General features: G+C 33.2%; 1 protein-coding gene across 18 annotated transcripts in view; it reads right to left on the bottom strand.

The window, feature by feature from the left end:
* LOC127564017 (ankyrin repeat domain-containing protein 26-like) overlaps positions 1–22,642 on the bottom strand; it is a 114,974-nt gene that overhangs the window by 64,649 nt on the left and 27,683 nt on the right. For all 18 annotated transcript variants that reach the window (XM_052000232.1, XM_052000240.1, XM_052000244.1 and 15 more), the window contains exons 7-12: positions 17,551–17,587; positions 14,185–14,254; positions 10,598–10,821; positions 5,663–5,693; positions 5,043–5,136; positions 1,498–1,678 (exon numbers count right to left, since the gene is read on the bottom strand). In XM_052000232.1, the coding sequence (XP_051856192.1) occupies positions 1,498–1,678; positions 5,043–5,136; positions 5,663–5,693; positions 10,598–10,821; positions 14,185–14,254; positions 17,551–17,587 (637 nt within the window). The remainder of the gene's footprint in view (positions 1–1,497; positions 1,679–5,042; positions 5,137–5,662; positions 5,694–10,597; positions 10,822–14,184; positions 14,255–17,550; positions 17,588–22,642) is intronic.

Below are 22,642 nucleotides of genomic sequence, written 5' to 3' on the forward strand. Positions count from 1 at the left end.
CTATTGAAAATATAAAGGATAGATTATATTATGATGGAGAAATCCCTTCTGCAATACTTCCATAGGAAAGTCCAAGAGAGATTCTGCATGCTGTTTCTAAGCTATTATTACATATAAGATAACTAAAGTCAGCCATTATTAGTAAACAAGGATTCATTAAGTGCTTCCTAGGTACCAAGTACTGTGCTAAGCATTGGGGATATAAACAAAGTCAAAAACATCCATCCTTGTCCTCAAGGTGCTTATGTTCTAAATGGGTAAAACAACATGTAAATAAAATTCAAGAAAAGCAAATTACAGAAAAAAAGACATTTAGTTAAGGGGAATGGAAACTGACAATCAAATTTTAGGAAAACCAGTATGGATTTTCTGAAATGATACAAAGTGAGCAGAATAACTTAGCTCAATTAAAATATCAAAAGACTCATGATGGAAAATGCTATCCACATGTGCCTGAATGCACATCAAAGTATATTATTTTCTCTTTAGAATTTTCAGGGTTTTTTACGTTTTGACTGTGCATAGCAAAGTCATTGCAGAAAAAAAAAAATCCATGGAGGCTTATTTTTTAATTGAAAACTTTTTAGAAAAGAGTGGGGCAATCTCTTTCAAGAGAAGTACAACATTAGAGTAGTATTTCTCTATATTGTATTTCTCTTTATAGTATTCACTGAGAGATTTTTTATTTTTGACTTGTTAACCTCAAATTCTCTGTCATAATACTTCAATATAAGAGAAAAGTCTTTATTTGAACCGATGAGTTCCATACCTGGTTATTACTAATACTTAGGTATGTGTGGTGAAAACTAATTTTCATAGACCAGTATCAATTCTGCTGGGTCCTGTCACCACAATGAAAGTAGCAAATACTATGATATGCATAGAAAAGGGGAGTCTCGGCCCTCCAACTTTACCAATAATAACCAGCTTTCCTGGCATTCCTGCAGTGCAAATGTCTTGTGCAACCAGAATACTCAGAAAGAACACTCATCTGGCAGAACAAAGAAAATCAGGAGAATAGTCTTCTACAGTGAGAAAAAGCACACCTTGCTAATACTTTTCTAGGAGTTAGGCCAGAAGCAGTTTAACTTAATTCATCAGGATCTGTCTCACTTAAAGTGCTGTCATCACAACTACGAAGTAGGATAACATATCGTTCTAGAATCCTTGCAAATCCATTTCTCATTCTCAGGCTTTTGACATTTCTCCTATGCATGGCAAAGTCATTGCAGAAAAAAAAAAAATCCACAGAGGGATGCTTAATTTTTTTATTGATAACTTTTTAGAAAAGAGTGTGGGGAATGTATTTTTCTTTCTTGTTTAAGAGAAAGTTGCATAATGTACAATATTATAGTATTTCTCTTTATATTTTATTTCTGATTATAGCATTCTCTTAAAGATTTTTCATTTTTGACTTACTAATCTCAAAATCTGTCATAATATTTCAATGTAAGAGAAAAGCTTTCAAGTCTTTATTTAAACTGATGAGTTCCATACCTGCTCTCACATTGTACTTTTTGATGCTTTTGTTGAGATTCAGTTTCCAGTAGTGTACAGTTCTCTGTGTTTTCAAAAGCCGTAACTTTCTTTGTGAATTTTATCATTCGTGACTTTTTAAATTTCACTGATAACTCACTTGCAAGAACTCTGTTCTGATCTTCCCAAAGGCAAGAAGCACCTGTAGAGAGAAACACAGTTAAACAACTAGAACTCAGATTCTCTGGCACTGATAAAATAGTGTCTACATATGAATTCTAAAATATACAAGAATACTATTTTTCAAGACATTTAAATTAAATTTAAAATAATATATTTCTCTTTGGGTATTGTAGACAGTTAAAGAGAATCTCTTAAGTTACACATTAATTTTTTAAAAAGTTTTTTGAAACCTCAAAATTACTCATATATGTGAAAAGTAAACATGCTGATGTGTACTGTGGGACAAATAAGATTAATAAAATTTTTTATCTATACATTATAAATATGCTAAATTACTTTAAAAGTAACATAAATGTGTTTTACCCTAAATAGTTTCATGTTAACGCTTTTTTATTCTTTAGATACTTATAATGTAAATCAGTACACAGCATTTATACAATAGCTTTCTTGCTCATTTATTTGTTGCTCAGACTTCTGGTACCTTTAAGCAATGGAAAAAAAAAAAAAACTTGTGCTTCAAGGAAAATAAGTGCCAAAAAACACAGGCACTTTATTCTTCAGAGATACACACAATTAAATAGAGAACTAACCCAGAATTAGAAAAGTGATTTATATAAAGCTACAGATTTAACAGACTTGGTTATCTGGTTTTCTTTGACAACTTTCAATTCTTCATAAATTACCAGTGTTTAACAGAATTGAAGAAGGAAGGATGTGGGTACTGATTATAATGGATGGTGAAGTTGACAGTAAGGGAAATCTGATATCCAAGATTCAAAGCAAAAAAAGATGCAGGCACAAAGAAGATAGAGAACTTGTTGAAATTTACATTTAGAAGGTAGATAAGACAGAATTTGTAACTAGTTATTTGTGACATCATGTCCAGTACACCATGTGTACTGTGATATCATGTCCAGTATAGGCCATGCTGACTGAAGAATTATCAAAACTAGGCAGAAAATTTGCAAGGTTCTTATTTTTAGTCATTTAGAGAAATATTTTGGCTATACTTCTCATGAAAGAGATCACTTTATTCATTTAGTTAATGGTTATTTCTTTAATGCTTTTCTATTAACCACCATATAAAATTCATATACCTTATCTTAGTATTCAATACATGTAATTCACATTTCATAATATAGCACAAATAGTCTTAAAAATAACCTCTCCAATTAGTATGACATTGACCCACACTTAACACCAATACCAAGATATGGTCAAAATGGATTCATGACCTAGGCATAAAGAATGAGATTATAAATTAGAGGAACACAGGATAGTTTACCTCTCAGACCTGTGGAAGAGGAAGGAATTTATGACCAAAGAACTAGAGATCATTATTGGTCACAAAATAGAAAAATTTGATTATATCAAATTGAAAAGTTTTTGTACAAACAAAACTAATGCAGACAAGATTAGAAAGGAATCAATAAACTGGGAAAACATTTTTACACTCAAAGGTTCTGATAAAGGCCTCATTTCCAAAATATGTAACAATTGATTCTAATTTATAAGAAATCAAGCCATTCTCCAATTGATAAATGGTCAAAGGATATGAACAGATGAAGAAATTGAAACTATTTTTAGCCATATGAAAAGATTCTCCAAGTCATTATTAATCAGAGAAATGCAAATTAAGACAATTCTAAGATACCACTACACACCTGTCAGACTGGCTAGAGTGACAGGGAAAGATAATGTGGAATGTTGGAGGGGATGTGGGAAAACAGGGACATTGATCTATTGTTGGTGGAATTGTGAACACATCCAGCCATTCTGGAGAGCAATTTGGAACTATGCTCAAAAAGTTATCAAACTGTGTATACCCTTTGATCCAGCAGTGTTTCTATTGGGCTTATACCCCAAAGAGATACTAAAGAAGGGAAAGGGACCTGTATGTGCCAAAATGTTTGTGGCCGCCCTGTTTGTAGTGGCTAGAAACTGGAAAATGAATGGATGTCCATCAATTGGAGAATGGCTGGGTAAATTGTGGTATATGAATATTATGGAATATTATTGTTCTATAAGAAATGACCAACAGGATGATTTCAGAAAAGCCTGGAGAGACTAACACGAATTGATGCTAAGTGAAATGAGCAGGGCCATGAGATCATTACACACTTCAACAACAATACTATATGATGATCAAGTCTGATGGACGTGACCCTCTTCAACAATGAAAATGAACCAAACCAGTTCCAATAGAGCAGTAATGAACTGAACCAGCTACACCCAGTGAAAGAACTCTGGGAGATGCCTATGAACCACTTCATAAAATTTCCAATCCCTCTATTTTTGTCTGCCTGCATTTTTTATTTCCTTCACAGACTAATTGTACCCTATTTCAAAGTCCAGCTCTCTTTATGCAGCAAATTAACTGGACATATATATAGTATTTAACTTATACTTTAACTTATTTAACATGGGGGTAGGGATGGAACAAGTTAGAATAAAAGGATTTGCAACTGTAAATGCTGAAAAATTACCTATGCATATATCTTTTAAATAAAAAGCGATAATAATAAAAAATAAAAATAAAAAGTAAAAGAGTAGAAAAAATAAAATATATTTGCTAAATTTCAAAAAAAAAATAAACTCCCCAAAATTATGCTCTGAAGTGAGATATTTTAGAGATTAATAAAATGGAGTTCCAAGATTAAGTGATTTGCCTATAGACACAAAGCTACTTCCTCTGCAATGTGAATACCTTTCCTTTTGGTATTTATTATTTGGTATTTACTTCTATTTACTGTCCAGTAAACCTAGATTTTCACTCTCATTTTACTGCCTCCTTGCTCACCATTTCCATGTTTCAAACATTCATTCCGATCCCCTAGGTGCCCATGATCTACTGAATTCTTATTCGTCCTTTAAATGCAACACAAATGCTATCTTCAAAAAAGTGTTTATTAATTCATGATAGTCGATGTTTTTTCATACTTTATACTTTAAATAGCAGTATTACTGTACACTTTATTTACTTTATTTATTTAGGTATTAATTTCTAATAGAGTTTATTTTTGTAGGCTCTATCCCCCTAGTAGATTGCACACTCAATGAGGGCAAGAATGATGCCTTACCTAAAATTTGTGTTATTTGACACACACAAGGTTCTTAATTCTTTCTGCAGTGAAAAAAAATGGTAGGTCATCAATGAGAACTTCTATGGCTGAAAAATCACTATTCTGAAATCCACATAATTATTTTTAGCTTGGCAAGGTCTGTCAGAGATTAGACTGTCAGACCCTCAAAAAACCCAAAGTCACTTCTATTCTACTATTAATCAATGGAATAGATCTTCAGTGGTACTGTCTTGCTACAAATACATATTTGGTTCCTGTTTGACTTTGGTATTCTATTAGAAAATTTAAAAATATTCTTACCTTGAACATAATTTGAGGTAGAAAAATCAGAATCCTCTGTGCCTGTGTCCAGAGGGAAGCCATCAAGAGTATCTGTATCCATCTCCACTTTATCCTATGAGGTACATAAAAGTACTGTCAAATAATAAACTTAATATCAAATTATTATAAAATAAACATTGAAGCAATAACAATAACATTTAGGTAGCAATTTTTTTCACAATAGTGAAAACATTATTTCATAGCATTCTCACAGCAATTCTTTTACAAATGAGAAAATAGGATATAGGAGAAATTAGGTGGTTTTTAATCACCTAATCATACAGTTATCTAAGAGCCTAAGAAGAAATTCAAACTTAGATTTTCTTTACTATTTGCTAGGCCGCATATCAAAACACCTAGACGCTGATTTAATACTGTTATAAAAATTATCAGTAATACAACATCTCTTACAAAGGGGGGAGGGAATGTGTGTGAAAGAAAGGCCAGCAAACTAATTAGTTTTCTGGCATTCACAGTGGATTTATTTCACAAGAAAACTATTTCTAAAAGTATCCATTTTCTGGTGAAATAGGCAGTCATATCTGTCTAGAAAAATTACTTTCTACATTAATCTACATTTTTAGCAGTTTTTACATTACCTTGTTTTCATTTAATGTAATCTTTGCAAACCTAAAAGACAAAATTTATTTCATTGTAATGATTATCATTGTAATCATTTGATTAATACATACATTTAAAAATCATATGTTTTTTCAGGTTTCTAGTCAATAATATAGGATAGTGAATATTGCAATATTTAATCTCATAGTCATAACTTATCATAAATATTTATCTTTACCTCTTGAAAACTTTTTAAGGGAAATAAAAAAAATTCTGAAGTAACATTGGAATTTTTTCCCATCAAAGAAATACTTAAGCAATCACAGTATTATGTCAGCCAAAACATCTTAATTTATTTTACAAATTATTCATTTGTAACTCATCATGACCCAGTGCTTGTTATTAAAAGTCTAAAGGAACAAGAATTTGAGAATAATACTATCATGATTGTTAGAATAAATTGAGTCATCAATAAATGTTAAATGATGTTCATCATGTTTCATTGTATTCTAAGCTTTAGAAAATATTAACCATGGTAACCAGCATAATCATATTTTTGTTTGGTAATTCAAGTTTATTTCCTATATTGTAAGCACCGAGAAGTCAGTTACTATTTTTCTCATTTTTTAAAATTCTTCCTAGAGATTATAACAAGACTTACCCCATTGCATGTGACTGACATTTTTCAAACAAGTTTACCAGAACATTAAATGGACCCCTTGTGGAAGAATGCATGAGGAAACAATTGATAAAATGACAAAGTCATGGTACTTTCCCCTAGAGAAAGTACTCCTCGTGATGAGACTATACACAAATCCTCTTTAAGTAGTGAAATCTAAAACAAATGTGATTAAACACAGTAACAAATTTCAGAAACAGAAACCCTATGAAACAATGATTGGCTGTGTCCTTCAAATGAACAGGGAGAAAAAAATTGAAATTAAGAAAAATATGAAGTATAGGTGAAGAAAATGGGTTCTCTCTCACTTCTCAGGAGCTTAGTCAAGAGTTTTATTAATAGCAATGGCAAATTAAATGGAGTATATGTTGTAACCCAGACATATCTCCCATGTTTTTCTCCATATCTACTGTCAAGTATGGTCTCTTTCAGTAAAGACTATTGTAAGGAAGGCAATCATTAGCAGAATACTCTGCTGCATGCTGAATAACATAACATAGTTATTGGGTTTAAAGTGATATTTCATGTTTCTATAGCAATTTACAAAGAACTTTCCTTACAAAAATCCTGCTAATACCCAAGTATTATCTTCCCCGCATTTTACAAATGTGTAAAATATTTCCTAGGTTCCACTGCTAATATATTGGCTTTGTGGACAGTGGAAAGTGGATTGAATCTGGATTTCATAACCTTGTTCTTCCTCTTTTCACCCATTTTTACTGTGGGTAAATTGCTTATCTCCTCAGCTTAAAAGTAAGGAGGGCGGAGTACATGACCTCCTATGGTGCCTTTTCAGTTCTCAATCCATGCTAGAACAGTAGAAGACTGGAAATTAAATACTAAATGCTTAGGTATTGTATAGTGAAAACTACTTTTCATAGACTACTGACAATCCTGCTGTGTCCTGTCACCACAATGACAGTGGCAAGTTATGTAGTATGCATAGAAAAGGGAAGTCTGGGACTCCTAACTTTACCAACATTAGCTAGCTTTCCTGGCATTCCTGCAGTGCATATGTTTTACAACACCAGAATACTCCGAAAGAACATTCAACTGGGAGCACAAAGGACAACAAGTCTTCTACAATGAGAAAAAAGCACACCTTGCTAATATTTTTCTATGATCTAGACCAGTAGCAGTTTTCCTTAATTCATCAGGATCTGTCTTCCTTGTGCTGTCATCATGAATATGGAGTAGGATACCAGATGGAGAAGCCACCTTTTCACGAGTCGTCCTAGAATCCTTAGAAATCCACTTCTCATTTTTAGGATTTTTTACATTTTTTCTATACATAGTGTCATTGCAGGAAAAAAAAAATCCATAGAGGGATGTTTAAATTATTTTTTTATTGAAAACTTTTTTAGAAAACAATGGAGGATAATGTATTTTTCTTTCTCTTAAAAGATGTACATTTTACTTCCAGACTAAACTTCCTTAACTAAGATGCTGATCATATCAAACTTTTAATTGTTACCCTCTATTGCAATGCATTAACTTGCATTGTCTGCCTGTGAAGCTACTTCATATTCAGATGTCTTAATCCAACAAAGGTTCTCATACTCCTTCCCAGAATACAAGGTCCATTCTAGTCAGATCTGTGTTTTCTCTAGTCTAGGAATAATAGGTTCTGCTTATTTCTTGCCCAACCTTTTGCTCCCCTGTACCATTTCCTGCATATATTTTGGCTAAAAAACATCAGCTGTATAAAACCAGGTTGTTGTGACTAAACAATTTGTGCGCAAAATGTCAGGGAGATTTCAAGGCAGGTTTGATATATGCCAACAATGCCAGGAGAAAGTCTTAATATAATTGTAGGTTGAATTCTAAGAAGGAAGAGGGAGGTGATAGTTTTCTCATACTATGCCCTGATCAGAACATGTTTGAAGAATGCGTTTGTTCCTGGGAGATATATTTTAGGAAAAACTTTTAGCACTCAGAATAATTCAAGAGGAGAGAAATCAGGATGGGGAAGGATAAAGTCAAGTAAGGAGCAACTGATGACATTTACTGCAGATGTTTCCCATAGAGAGAAAATGAAGAATTGGAATGATAGGAAGATATATTCAAATATATAATAGACTACTATGTTTAACTAATTCTCTAAAGGGTTGGACTAGGCACAGAAACACATTTGGAATCAATGCATGAAAAATAAAAAAGGCAAAACCACCAACTTCCAAAAAATTGACTTATTAAAAAAAAATGGACTTCCTTAGTAATTAACACATTATGGTGTGTGTGTGTATGTGTGTGTGTGTATGTGTGTGTGTGTGTGTGTGTGTGTGTGTGTTTGTATGGGAGGGAGAAAGATTTTGCATGCTCACAAAAACAGTGATTAATTAACAATCACAAATGTAAGAAGACTGTTCTTTGCTTTAGCTCAAATGGACCTCACATGCCTACCTGTTGCTTGCTCTGTTCATGTAGCTTTTAGTTAATTTTATCTTCCTACTCTGGTAAGATATCAAGGTAGGAAAGTAGTGGGGAAAAACACATTTTGTAATTATTCTTGATATCAATTTATCCCAGCATCTAATTTTATTCACAGATTTCACAGCATTAAATCAGAATGCTCTCTTGCAACTTACTCTCTTTTGATTCCCCTTTTCATCAAACTTTCCCAAAGAATAGTCATTTCTCTGGTGCTTTAGCATTATTTCTCTCTCCAGTTTTTACCCAATGGCAAGAAAAATTTTAAAACCAAAATATTCAGTGTGAGCATTTTTTGTAGTAGCAAATAACTGGGAATAGAGTAGCTACTCATTAATGGCTAAACAAATTGTGGTTTGTTGATGTAATGGAACACCATTGTGTATGTTTAGATATAATAATTATCTAAGAAAATGAGAATATTTATATGAATTAATGCAAAATGAAATAAGGACAACCAGGACAATATAAATTGTAACCACAGTTGTGTAAATCATTAAGGACAATAAAATAAATGCAACTTAATAGTGTGAAATTTTAATGTCCAAGCTTGGTCCAGATGAGAGGGTACCACTCCTATTTATGCAGCATGGAGGAGTATCATGCATGTGATACTGATGTGTAATTAGGGATATTTTACTAGAAGAATGAAAAGACAGATCTTGGGAAGTGAGGCTGATATAAAAGTTAAAGATGACAGTTTTTTTTATCAATTGTCCATGGCTTTACTGTGTCTCACAAATAAGTCTAATATGCTTACTTCCCATTAATCAAAAGAATAGTAGATAACTTTCTGTCTGCATGCTATTGAGATCAATGTATAAGTATTGGTATTGAGGCAGGGAAAGAGGACCTTTTAGTCATCTTCCTGAATTTTTGGTCTTGAAATTAATTATTCTAGGGCAAGTACTTTAAGGCTGTTAAATTATTTTAAGTTAATAAAAGTAAATCCAGGCTTGTTTTTTATTTAACATTCTCTACTTTTTAAATGTTAATCCAGAATACTTCCACATTACAACTCTCATGAGTTGGAATTTTCAAGGTGATCTAGTTAAGTACAGTCACAACACAAATTGTGAACCTTCTTTACCATATTCTTGTGTCTCATCTATCACCTTTTGGTCCTAAGACTTTTTTTGGTGGGGCAGCAGGTAGTAGTTATCTGCTTTCTGCTCTTCCTTACTCTGTCCAGAAGCCATATGAGCACTAGGCCTTATAAAACAAGAGCTGCACAAACACTTCTCTCTACAATTCAATCAATTCCCCCCCTTTTTTTTTCTACTACCCTGAAAGGACATTAACCTTTCTCTCCTCAGGCCCACTTACATAATAATAGGTTGGTAATGATCTTTTTAATGATTTGCATGTCTGCAATTAAAAGTGTAATTCTTCAGAATCTAGGTTGTCTGACTTTCCTCAGTGCTTATCTATTATTAGGACGACTTAAATTGATTCCTTGAAATTGACTCTTCGAACAGTTCTACTGATGGGAAACTTTCTAATGACTAAGAGAACCCATCTAATTTTTGGAGCAGATGTAAACATTTTCTTATCTCATTCACACTTACTTATTCATTTGCCAACTTTTGCAAACTACTTTGCTTCTTGCTACCCACATATTATATGCTATTCTTTTGGGTCTCATCAAAGGCTACCTACCTTATTTCATGTAACAGTTCTGAAATAAAAGAACACATTTACAGCAATAGAACAGTCTACATTCATGCATTCTTAATTTCTTTCTCAGCAAAAACAAGTGAATGCAGAGTGAATCTGAATCTAGATTTTTAGAGCAAACTGAACATACCATGAAAGTTAATATTTGACAATAATAGTCAAAATATTAATATTTTGATAAACTTACCTCTTTAAAGCATGGTGCACTGGTACTAAATTTCCCTTAGAGGAAATGCTTGTTATTGGAATTTCTTCCCCGGGAATTTTATTTTCCTCATCTTTACCATGCTGATAATGAATCTCCATAGAAAATAATTCTTTGCCAGTTTTTCTGTTTTCATTGAAATTATTATCTTTTCTCTCCAATGTTTCCATTTTATTATATTGGTGCTTTTGGTTTTCCTCTTTCACCTAAAAGGAAAGCTTAGTATCATTGTCACTTTATTCCTGTGTTTTTCTCTGTGTAAGTGTGTGTGTGTGTGTGTGTGTGTGTATACACTTTCATACATTATTTATATGCTTATTTATGTGATTTAACTAGTACAAGGAGCCACCTGAAGAAAAAATTCCCTCCACAAATGCTACCAATGTCTAGAACACTGAGATGTTAAATGACTTGCCTATATATATCAGAGGTGTGACTACTTTCAAGTATGCCATGCTGCCTTTAATTTTTCTTAAGTCATGCATGATTTATATAACAGGAAGGTCTGTTAAGCAAGTGAGGTGTCTAGTCAATAGAAAAGATGATTTAAAGGATACCAGGATAATAGTCATTCAAAAATTAAGGAATTAGAATGCAGAAAAAAAGTATTGATTTCTTCAACTTGACTCAAGTCAGAACCATTAATCCTGGCTGCACAATATAGAAAGGTAGGAAACATTTCTATTAGAGCTGTTCAAATATAATATAGGCCGATTTACTTGGGCAGTAACTTTTCAGTCACAGAAAGGGGGCATACTAAAGATACAATTGGTTATACTTGATAAGTCTCTAAATCTAGCAAAATACCTTAAAATGAAGAAATGACTGAATAAAAAATATTATCAAGAAAAATGTTCCAATTTCCCAACACTCAGAGAAACTTAAAAATAAACACAAGTTTATCATCACCCAGAACGTAAAAAATTACAAAGCGGGAAGAATTCTAGAAAGATAGAGAAGTCAGCTCGCTATACTTTTCCCACAAAAAGAACAAATTTGTGTTTCAGGGTGAGCACAGACTGGTGAAAGATCAAAATGACCTGGGGAAGAACAGTTCTGATATAACCCAAGAAGATCTGTAAAGATCCAAGGCTGAGGGATAACCTGTCTGAAGTGCAAGCACCTCCAGGCTAACCCCACAGAAATATTAAGTGGGAATCCCTCAGCTAGCTCAGCTTGGCTGGAGCCTCAGCAGGAAACACAAAGACTTTCACCATACTTTTTTGTCAAGTTGAGGTTTGAGTCCAGAAAGACAAAAGTGAATCTCAGCTGATTGGGAATCCCCACTGTGCTGCTGAGACAAGGCCCTAATCAGCACCTGGTGAGTACAGAAGCAGTAGAGCAGAAATGCTATTGGCTGTGGGCACTTGAAGGCAGGTGGAGCTCTTGGTTTGGGGTTCCTAATCATATTAGAGAATGAGGTGCTTGCACTAATATCTCATTCAAAAAAAAAAATTAAACCAGCAAAGAATTAAGAACCCCACTACTGAAAGACATTATTAGAATAGGGAAGACCAGGGTTTAATCTTCAGAGGATGACACTTTAGTAACAGAAAGCTTCTTCCACAATGAATAATATGACTTCCTACCCAGAGAGAATATATAGAAGAAATTAAAAAAATTCAAAAATCAAATGAGACACATTGAGGGAAAATTAAATAAAATAAAAATAAAAGCAATCCAAGAAAATCAAGAAGATATGAAAAAAAGTTAATGAACTAGGAGGTACAGAGTCTCAAATATAAAAATAATTGAAAATTAGAATTGGGCAAAGCCTGTTAAAATATTCAAATACTCTGGAGCTACAATTAGAACTGTACAAGACTTATCAGCATCTTCAATAACAGACAGCAGCCTCTGGAATCTACCTACAATCAAAAAAACTAGGCCTGTGGCCAAAAATGTATACAGCAAAATTACCTATAATTCTGAATGAGAAAAAATGAATACTAAATGAACTTGAAAATTTTCAGGACATCAACCAAACCTGAACCTAACAGAAAATTTAACATATAAAAATCAGTATCAAAAATCACTTTTAAGGAACTCATGATGTTTAAACATCAATAAATTGTTTATTCTTTTTACATGGGAAATGTATGCTATATATTTAAGATTCATATCAACAAAAAGAATGTTAAGAATTAAAGTAAAATAATAATAATGTTATACAAATGAAGTGTAGAATTAGATGGCCTAACTAACTGGCCTTAGAGAGAGGGGAAGAAAACTGAATTCTGAAAATCTACTCACATCCGGAATGGGTTCAATAGTCAACACTACATATATACCATGAAGAGTATAGGAGCCTCCAAAATCTATAAAGAAATAAGGACAGAGGGATGGGCAGACAGGGAATCAAAGTATGAGGGAAAAAGGTAAGGGAAGGATCCTTGGATGGGGAGAGTTTAAGTAATATCAAGGACAGTTATGGAGCAAAATTTAATTAAAGAGTAAGCACGGATAAGAAAGGCATGCTTTTGTGGGGGGTATGTGTATATAATATATACATACATATTTCTACATAAATATTTCTTTTTTTACCTTTAACTTATTTGAGGGTGGGAGGGGGAATGAAAGGGAGAAAAAGATCAAATAAATAATTTATACAGCAGACAAGCAAAGAACAAATTTATAAAGAAGAAAAAATGGACATTCATGAATATAATTCTCTCTCTAATATAAAGTATATATTATTTATTGATCTTGCAATTTGTTATATATTTTGAATCCTTTCTGAAATTTTGCAGGGCACATGACAATGTTCTCTTTTATTTTGCTTTATTTTGCTTTTTATGACTTTTCCGTTTTTCTTTTTCTTACTTTTTTAAAATTAATTTTTAAAAGTAAATAAAATGCCATAGAAAAACAAAATAAATGCAAATAGTGGGAAATTCTAATATGCCTCTAGGAGGACTTCACATTGGTCCATGTTTAGAAAACATACAACAGTCATAAAACTGATTCTGTGTTTTGATTCTATTGTTGAGAATTTCCTAAAAAGAGCAAAGGAAGGAAAATTAGGATCTATGTGTACAAAAATATTGTTAGCTGCTCTATTTGTAAAAATATATTGGAAGCAATATGTACACCCAGCATTTAGAGAAAAATATTATGGTATGTATCACAAATTTGGATCTAGAAGGGATCTTAAATATCATCTAAGAAACAAAGATTTTAAAATTCCATTTGTTTTAAAGTGGCTGTCATGGCATATGAAGCCTGGTCCTCTATTCCAAATACTCAGAAAAGCACAGAAAAATAGAAAAGTACAAGGAAATATGGAGTGATATAGAAATATTAGCAGAAAGCAAATTGTATAAAAGTTGATTTCACCTAGTTTTTTAGAAAAAAAATAAAAACATAAAAACACACAACAAAACTAAGCCAGAGGTGGAGAAACTTGAAAGAAAGCTTGATACACTACAAAGGCATATTTGTTTTAAAATCATTTGTGTCCATTTAACTCCATTCGGATCTTTGATGTTAAATACTAAATGTACCTAATATTTTAACAAAGCAAAGCACCCTCCAAACTGAAATAGAGTAGAAAAAAATTCAATCTTTACCTCCGTATAAAAATCCAATTCACTTTTTGTGCTTGGCAAGTGATTGGCAGGTCCTGGGTTGTCAGAGAGGCTTTCAAAAAGAAACCAAAATTAATACTTTAATTTCCAGAAGTTAATCATGAACAAGAAGGGTTTTAGTTGTTGCAAGGTGCTTTAACACTAAATGATACACTTACAAAAGATGACTTAATAGAGGAGGATATATCAATAATTCGTATTCCAATATTTATTTTGGCAGAGAAGAAAATATTTATGTAAAAACTATCAATAGGTCTATCCTCCAGGATAATCTCATTTTAAATTTTTACTTGCTTCTAAATTTTACAAATGAACACAATGGGGCATTATAAATCGCAGAGTCATCAAAACCCGGAATCTATTTGTAGCATGTCACTGTTCTCTGTGCCTTCCCTACTAGGTTCTGACAAAACACTCACTGTGAGTTTCTTGTTTCTTATTTTTTTTTTAAGTTACCTTCCACAGGTTTCAGCTAGATATGTTGTATTTATTGTTCAATTATTTCAGTAGTGTTTGAGTTTTGTGATCCCGTTTGACATATTCTTGGTTTAACATTTCTTTTCAAGTTCATTTCACAAATTAGTAAACTGAGGCAAACAGGATTAAGGCAAACAGGAGTCACAAAATAACAAGTATCTGATCCAGATTAGAACTCATAAAGAGGAATCTTTTTGATTCCAAACCGAAGATATCACCCACTGATTTGCCTACATGCCCTTTAGATAGGAGAATAGGCCATACATTCCTGTCTCAGAAAAGTCTTTATTAAAAGGAGAAGCATTTATCTGCCTTCCTGCAATCAGTTTTTACAATTGCTATTGTAATCTGCTTTCAGGGAATTTCATTGCCACATTTCTCAAATTCACCTGGGGTGGAGGGGCAGTGTAGTGGTGTCCAGGATTCAAGTAGTGTGGGGTACATGCCTTGTGATTGTTCAGGGAACTTTCCAGAGAGGCAATAATGTAGATCGGCAAATGTTGTCTATCAATCAAAGTTGCTGGGTGACGCTTGCTGAGTGTGACAGAGGGAAAACTTGAATCCAGTTTATCTTTATTCCTACTCCCACTCCCAGTCCACTGACCCCAAGGCAGTTCTCTTTTCAGTTTCCTAGAATGTGTTAGTTCAAAGATAGCTTTTCGTTCTTTTTTTTAGTTCTAGTTTTGATAGAACATGGCCAATTTCTGTTACCTTCTCCTTAAACTTGCCAATTGACTTTCTATTTTTGGTCTTGTTTTTTAACATACTTTTTCTTTTTGTCTTTTTAGTTCAATTCCCACTCTTCTTCTCTTCCTTATAACCTTCACCTTGTTTTCTTTGTTCTGTCCTCCATCTCTTTAAATCCTCCTTGGGCTCATTTTCTTTTCCTACTTTAGCTGGAGTCTGCTTCAATTCAAGTCACTTCATTTTCTCAAGGCCTCCTGAATTTGTTAACTTTTAATCTCTTATTTTTTCCAAATTCTTAAGGATTCAAAATGATATTCACATTTGTTTTCCCTTAAATTCAAAACTAAAGAGCTCATTCTGTCCCATTAGTAAGAATAATGCAAATGCTGCAACATCTCCATCAACCATAATCCCCTACAAAGGGAGATCAATTTCCCAGGACTGTCTTGTTAGTTTATCTGAGACTGACTCAATCATCTCATTAGGCATCCTGCAACTTCTCACATAAACACAAGGTATTTGAGTTTACTTTTACTTAGATCATTTCCTGTGCTCTCCTTAAGTCCCTCTTAATTGTCACTTTACTCCCTAGATCAAGTCCTTAATCCCCCTCCCCCTCTTCCCTCTGACTTTAAAAAGCCATGTCACTTGAAACATCTTGCTTAATCATATATGATTTGACCCAAGAGCTGTCTCAAATCAGGGTTGTGATAAGATCTCAGGTGAATTTGTCATATTAGGAACGGCTCTCCCTCTTGATACCTGGGTGATTTATTTATCTGATACTTCTTCATTCTTGGACAAAAGTAGGAAGAACTGTTCTAAATGTTGAGCTTGTATCATGGGATTCTTCCCACTAACCTTCTGACACAATCATTCCCCACTTTGCCTCTCTTTTTTCTTTTCTTTTTTAAATTAATCATTTCCAGGAACACTGCATTCTATTTGATCATCTAAAAAGTAGAAATCCTTTGTTCTCCAGACTTTTCACCTTAGCCACAAAGAGCACAGAATCTGTAGATCACTTCAAAACAACATCCTGTGCTGTGACAAAAGGAGTTCACTAGAAGTGAGATATTTTAGTATCTTTAGTCATTGTTGTTAATGGCCTTTACAACTAATGCTTTGCCATATCTGTTTGCCTTTCTAGGAGCTCCAGAGAAATGTATTTCATAAAAAAAAAAAAAAAAAGGTTTACTACTACTTCTCAAGATACAATGCTAGCTTGTGTATATGTCTCTAATTGGTAACAAGAATATTCTTGTCAATGTCTCAAAGTGAGAAAAGTAGCTTTCCACCACAGTTGTCCACACGAGTTCCAAGCAGAAACCACTCACCAGACACTTCCCTCTTCTTTTCTATTGCTTCTCTCCTTGCTGAGTAATTTTCAATACCGTTTCTTGCCTTAATTTAGGATCCTGGTCCCAGTGACCCATCTTGATAACTTTTTTCTGAGCACTTAGATGAATCTCCACAAGGATAAGATGATACATATTTGCACTGTAGATGTACTTTAAAACGCTTGTTAGGAATTCATCTCAAGTGACTGTTATGTGGTATGGCCATAACTAATAGTTATTATTGAAGAATGAACCAGTTCTATAACTATTAGTAATAACAATAATTACAGTAGGGCATTGTAGATAGGATGTAGAAAGGAGGTAAAAATATAATGGATTCAAGTTTGTCCTTTGTCAAATACAAATTTTATGAATCCAAACAAGTCACTTAATCCTTTAGCATTCTCAGTAAACACTCAATACAAAATAGTTGCCAATCTTATGGATAAATTAAGTGTACACACACGCACGCATGCGCACACACACACACACACCACAGAGTGTGCATAAATGTGTGTATGTGTCTTTGGATGTGTATACATGTATTGTTTATATTTGTGTATATTTGTATATCACATTTTATATGCATAGAAACATATATACACACATAATGATGCATATATATACATATATATATATGTGTGTGTGTACATACACACATACCAATTAGTTGTTTAGTAAAGCTAATTTTTTGAAAGACAAATATGGATTAATGTACTAGTGGAAACTGGTGAAATTAAGATATGACTTTTGGAGGCATGAGAGTCTGCTTTGCCCTAGATTGAAAAACTCATTGGACCAAGAGGATAAATTAAAAGAAATATAAACCTGCTACAAAGCCTACCTGTTGTTTATAGAATCTTCTGCATAACTTTCTTTCGCTATTGTAGAAAAAAATTAAAATACAATTAAAACTTACTACATAAATAGAATTAATGTAAAAAGCATAATTTTAAAGCATTTCCATAACGTGTAATATGAAAAGCATAATTTTAAAGCACTTATACAATTTGTTGACAGTGTGAAGCATATGATTTAAATAGAATTGTGCTGTAGATAAATGTCTCTAAGTAGAATGAAGTCGGTATAAAGAGGTGGTCTTAAAGTATTAAGATATCTGTCAGTGATTTGGTTATATTCACTGCTTCACACTGACAGAGCATAATATCTCTAGCATATACCAAAAATAGAAGGAAAAATAGATTGCAAAAAGACCACATTGAAAAAGATGACCTTTTCCACCACAGTTCGGAATATTTGGAGATGTAGTACTGCCAAATGCAACATGACATGGCATGGCTTAATTTGTTCCATTCTATAAATAGGAGAAATCCATAGATATCCTGTTTAATATGACATAATATATTTCTACCTCTCCTCCATGGGCAAGAGGTCTAAAACAATGTAGACCTCTATAATCCCTAAAAGAAATGTGTTAATCAACAGCAAATCAATGTATTTTCTCTTTTCAACCCTTCCTGGAAAGGGAAGCAAAAAATAAAAACAAAACTTATGATATACAATGCACAACTATTATTTCTTCTGACCTTTAACTGCAAAATTTAATATAAATATTCAGTTAGGAAATGAAATAAGCACTTCCTTTTTGTTTTCTCTCATCCATCATATGGGTCTAAGGGAAAGAACTAAGAAGTGACCATTGCCCATTTCACTGGGCATATTTTATTACTTGATTTATAACTATTCTCCAAAATTTACTTTCTCCAAGCCATCCAACACAATGCTGCCAGGTTGCTTTTGAACTCGTTATGTTCAACTAGATATGAGATTTCATTTGTATGGAAATCACAGTGATAAGAATTTCCTTCATTGATAGGTATATTAAGTGAATTAGTAAATTGAGGCTAAGCAAACTGGGTAGAATCAACCAGGTATGTATCACAAGTAAGTTTTAAACCCATGACTTCTAGCTGTAAATGATAATTTTTTATCTAGGTTTGACAGCTGGTTAGGACCTGTAAGAGTATTCTCTGTGTCTGCTCAGACTGAGAATTTAGAGTTCCCTCTGCATTCTGATGTATTTTATATATAAAACATGTAAAATGTGCTTGTATATACAGCCTAATAGATACTGGGTTATCTAGTAAAGATTATGTGAGTAACCAACATTACTCTTATATTCTTTCTCCCCATTTAAACATAAATAAGCTAAAAATGTCATGCCATATTTTGCAGCATAATATGGTATTCTATCACACAGAGTGGAAGGTCTGAAACAAGTCAGCTAAATTCATACAGAATAAAGTAACTAATGCTTTTCCCTATTTAGATATATTACTATAGCAGTTTCTAAAAAAGGTAAAAGGAGGCAGAGCCAATATGTCAGACAAGTCTTTGTCTGAGCTCTTACTGACTTCCCTCAGGTTAGTACCAGATCAAGCCTCTGAACTGATTTGAAGGGATGGACCCCACAAAAATTTGGTATATAACAGATATCCTGTAGAAGATATTTAGGAAGAACTATCAAAATGTTAGGGTGGCATGGAGGTGACCCAGCACAGGCACAGTACAGGGACCCAGGTCCGAGTGGCCTCTGAATACTAGGTAGATCTATTGACACTCTGACCTGACCTGATTCAGAAATCAGTGAATCAGGAGGCTACCAGTGAGACCTTCAATGCAATTAAAGAAGGCAAATAGTAAGACCCTGACACCCAACATAACAAGTGGGGTTTGGCCACATGTACACAGTCCTGGAAGGAATCCAGGAGTGCTGGCCCCAAGGAAGTGTGACATTACTGTTGCCTATAGAAGAGCAGACCTCATCCTTTAAAAATTAAAAGCAAAAAGAATTCTGACCATAGATAGGATTCATGGAGACAGGGAAGAACAGATCTCAAACCCTAAAGACACTAGAGGCAAAATGCCTCCAGGTGAAACATCAAAAGATGATAAAATTTAGTCTCCAACTCAAAAGATTCTATTGGAAGAATCAAAAAGGATCTTAAAAGAGAGTTATTAGGGGAAATGGAGATAGGAAATGAGAGCTTTAGAAAAGGAAAAACAGAATTTGTCTGAAGAAAGCCACTCCTTAAAAAGGTTTTATTGAAATGGTAAATGAAAACAACTCTTAGAAAAAGAATTTGTGTAATGGGGGAAAAACAAACAAAACAACTCATTTGTAATTTCAATTGGCCAAATGCAAAAGGAGGCAAGAAAGCAAACTTAAGAAAATAATCTCTATCTGTCATTGGGGCAGAGGAGGGGCATCATATGAAGGAAGGATATGGTTTTGAATGGCCGCTGATTTGATGATATCAAAGGAAAACAGTAATGGCTGGGAAAAAATGTACTGGAAAAAAAAAAGGAACAAGGAAGAATAATGGGAAAATTCAAAATTCAATCACATTAAGAAGTGCAAAAGACCTATTAAAATCCAGGAAAAAAGAGGGGAATGAGCATTATGTGAATATCAGTCTCATCAGTTTGGGCTCAGAAGGGGGAATAACTTAAATCATTCAATTGGATAAAAAAAATTAATAACCTTATGAAGAAGTAGGAGGAGAAAAAGGACAAAAAAAGGGAGAGGGAAATTAGAAGGGCGAAAAAAAAAAACAGGAAAAAACAAAGAAAAGGTGAAGGAGTGATGGAAATTTAATAAATATAGTAGGTAGGGTGCGTTCTAAAAACACAAGAAAAGGAGGTGGTGTGATAGTGATGTGGTTTTTAATGCTCTCAATTCCTTGTGGTCAAGAGGTTAGTGGAAATAAAAGAGTTATTAAATATCCCCTTTAAATTAGCCAAAGGTTCAGAGTGAAAGAATTCACTCGTTCCCAAATTATTAGTTGCAAAATGAAAGTTTATTATTGGATAGAATCAGTTTACAAGGGACTGACTTCTATAGTGGCAGCAGATTTTTATTTGGAAATGGATAGTTTTTTCTCAGTCAACAGGGTCCTAGCAAAGTGCATGGGCCATCTGCAAAGACGTTAGTTGAGGTATTATGTTGGGTATCTTGGTATGGGGCTGAGACAGCCTAAGCTGATCAGACCAGGATTCTTGATGGGGGCTGGGACAGCCTGAGCTGATCAGATAAGGATTCCTCAAATTGAATGAGAATTTAGAATTGGAGTTGATTTGTCAAGAAGATCACAGAAATTAATGGAAAAAAATACAAGAAATGGTGGGTGGCTTAGCAATACCAAAACTAAAACTTTAATATAAAGCAGCAGTCATCAAAAACATTTTATTATTGACTAGAGTAGTGGATCAGTGGAATAGATTAGAAACACATGATCACAATCAATGTCTATAGTAATCTAGTATTTGATAAACCCCCAAAGTCTAGCTTTTGGAATAAAAACTCAGTATTTGACAAAAATTATTAGGGAATCTGGAAAATGTCACAAACTCAGCATATACCAGGATCCTACACTGCATAACAAAATAAGGCCAAAATGGGTACATAATTTGGGTATAAATATGATAGTATAAACAAATTAGTAGAGCAGTGGGATAATTTTCCTATCAGATCTTTGGAAAAGGAAGGAATTTATGACCAAAGAAGAATTAGAAAACATTTTGAAAGGCAAAATAGACACAATTACATAATATTAAAAAGCTTTGGCAAAAAACAAAACCAATAAGACCAAGGTTAAAAGGAAAGTACAACGCTGGGGGAAAAAATCTTTACAGCCAGTGTTTCTGACAAAGTTCTCTTTTCTGAAATACATAAAGAATTTGTAAGAATAGACATTATTTCCCATTTGAAAATGGGTCAAAGGATAAGAACAGAATTTTCAGATGACAAAAATTAAAACCATCTATAGTCATGTGAAAAACCTCTCTTAATCACTTTTGATTAGAGATATCCAAATTAAAAACTCTGAGGTACCACCTCACACCTCTCAGATTGGCTAAGATGACAGGACAAGATAATAATTAATGTTGGAGGGGATGTGGAAAAACTGGACACTAATGCATTTTTGGTATAGAGTTTTGAAATGATGCATCCATTCTGCAGAGCAATCAGGAATTGTGCCCAAAGGGCAATCACAGGTATATACTTCATGACCCAGCAGTACTATTACTGAGTTTGTATCCCAAGGAAATCATAAAAGAGGGAAAAGGACCTACATGTGGAAATATTTTTGTAGCAGCATTTTTTATGGTTTCAAAGAATTAAAAAATAAGTAGATGCCCATCAATTTAGGAATGGTTGAACAAGCTGTGGTATATAAAGGTATTGTTGTATAAAAAATGATTATTAAGCTAATTTTAGAAAGGCTGGAAAGATTTATATGAACTGATACTGAGCAAAACAAGCAGAACCAGAGTAAGAGTAAGAATGTCAAGTATGAAAGACTTGGTTCTTCTTAGTGGTTAATTGATCTAAAACAATCGTGTGGTGTTCTTTTTTCTTCTTTAAAATAATAATAATAATGGTTCTTTCTGGGGGCGTGAGGGTAGGTTTCTCGGGGGAGGTTTTCTATTCCTTGGTCTTATTATTAATTCTTTTAAATTTTCATTTTTATTAGTTTGTATTAAGGGAAAGCTTTATGAATGTTTTTCCAAAGCTTGGAAAAGTGACTGACAAAGTTCCAAAAAAATAATGACTCTGCTCTTTTGCTGTTTGTTTGTTTTCTCAATCAATATATCTATATTCATTCATAAGTAATATGAATTGTTTACCCCACATTTAATAATAAAAAAATCATATTGCCAAATATAAAATTTAATATGAGAGTTTTCATATGATTTGGTTAAACATTCAGAATAATTTAAAAAATCAGGATATCAATACTATAGCCTAACCGAATTTTTTTTTTTTTCAGTAAAGCAGACAATAACAAAAACACTTTTTCCAGTTTCAGGATGGTAGACCTACAAGGGTAACTAAATCATTAACCAAAGATTAAATAGTTCCTATTGCTTTTAAATATGAAATGAAAATAGAAAAACCAGAGAATTTATGA

The sequence above is a fragment of the Antechinus flavipes genome, chromosome 5 (genome assembly GCF_016432865.1).
Source record: "Antechinus flavipes isolate AdamAnt ecotype Samford, QLD, Australia chromosome 5, AdamAnt_v2, whole genome shotgun sequence".
In the NCBI taxonomy this organism is placed as follows: Eukaryota; Metazoa; Chordata; class Mammalia; order Dasyuromorphia; family Dasyuridae; genus Antechinus; species Antechinus flavipes.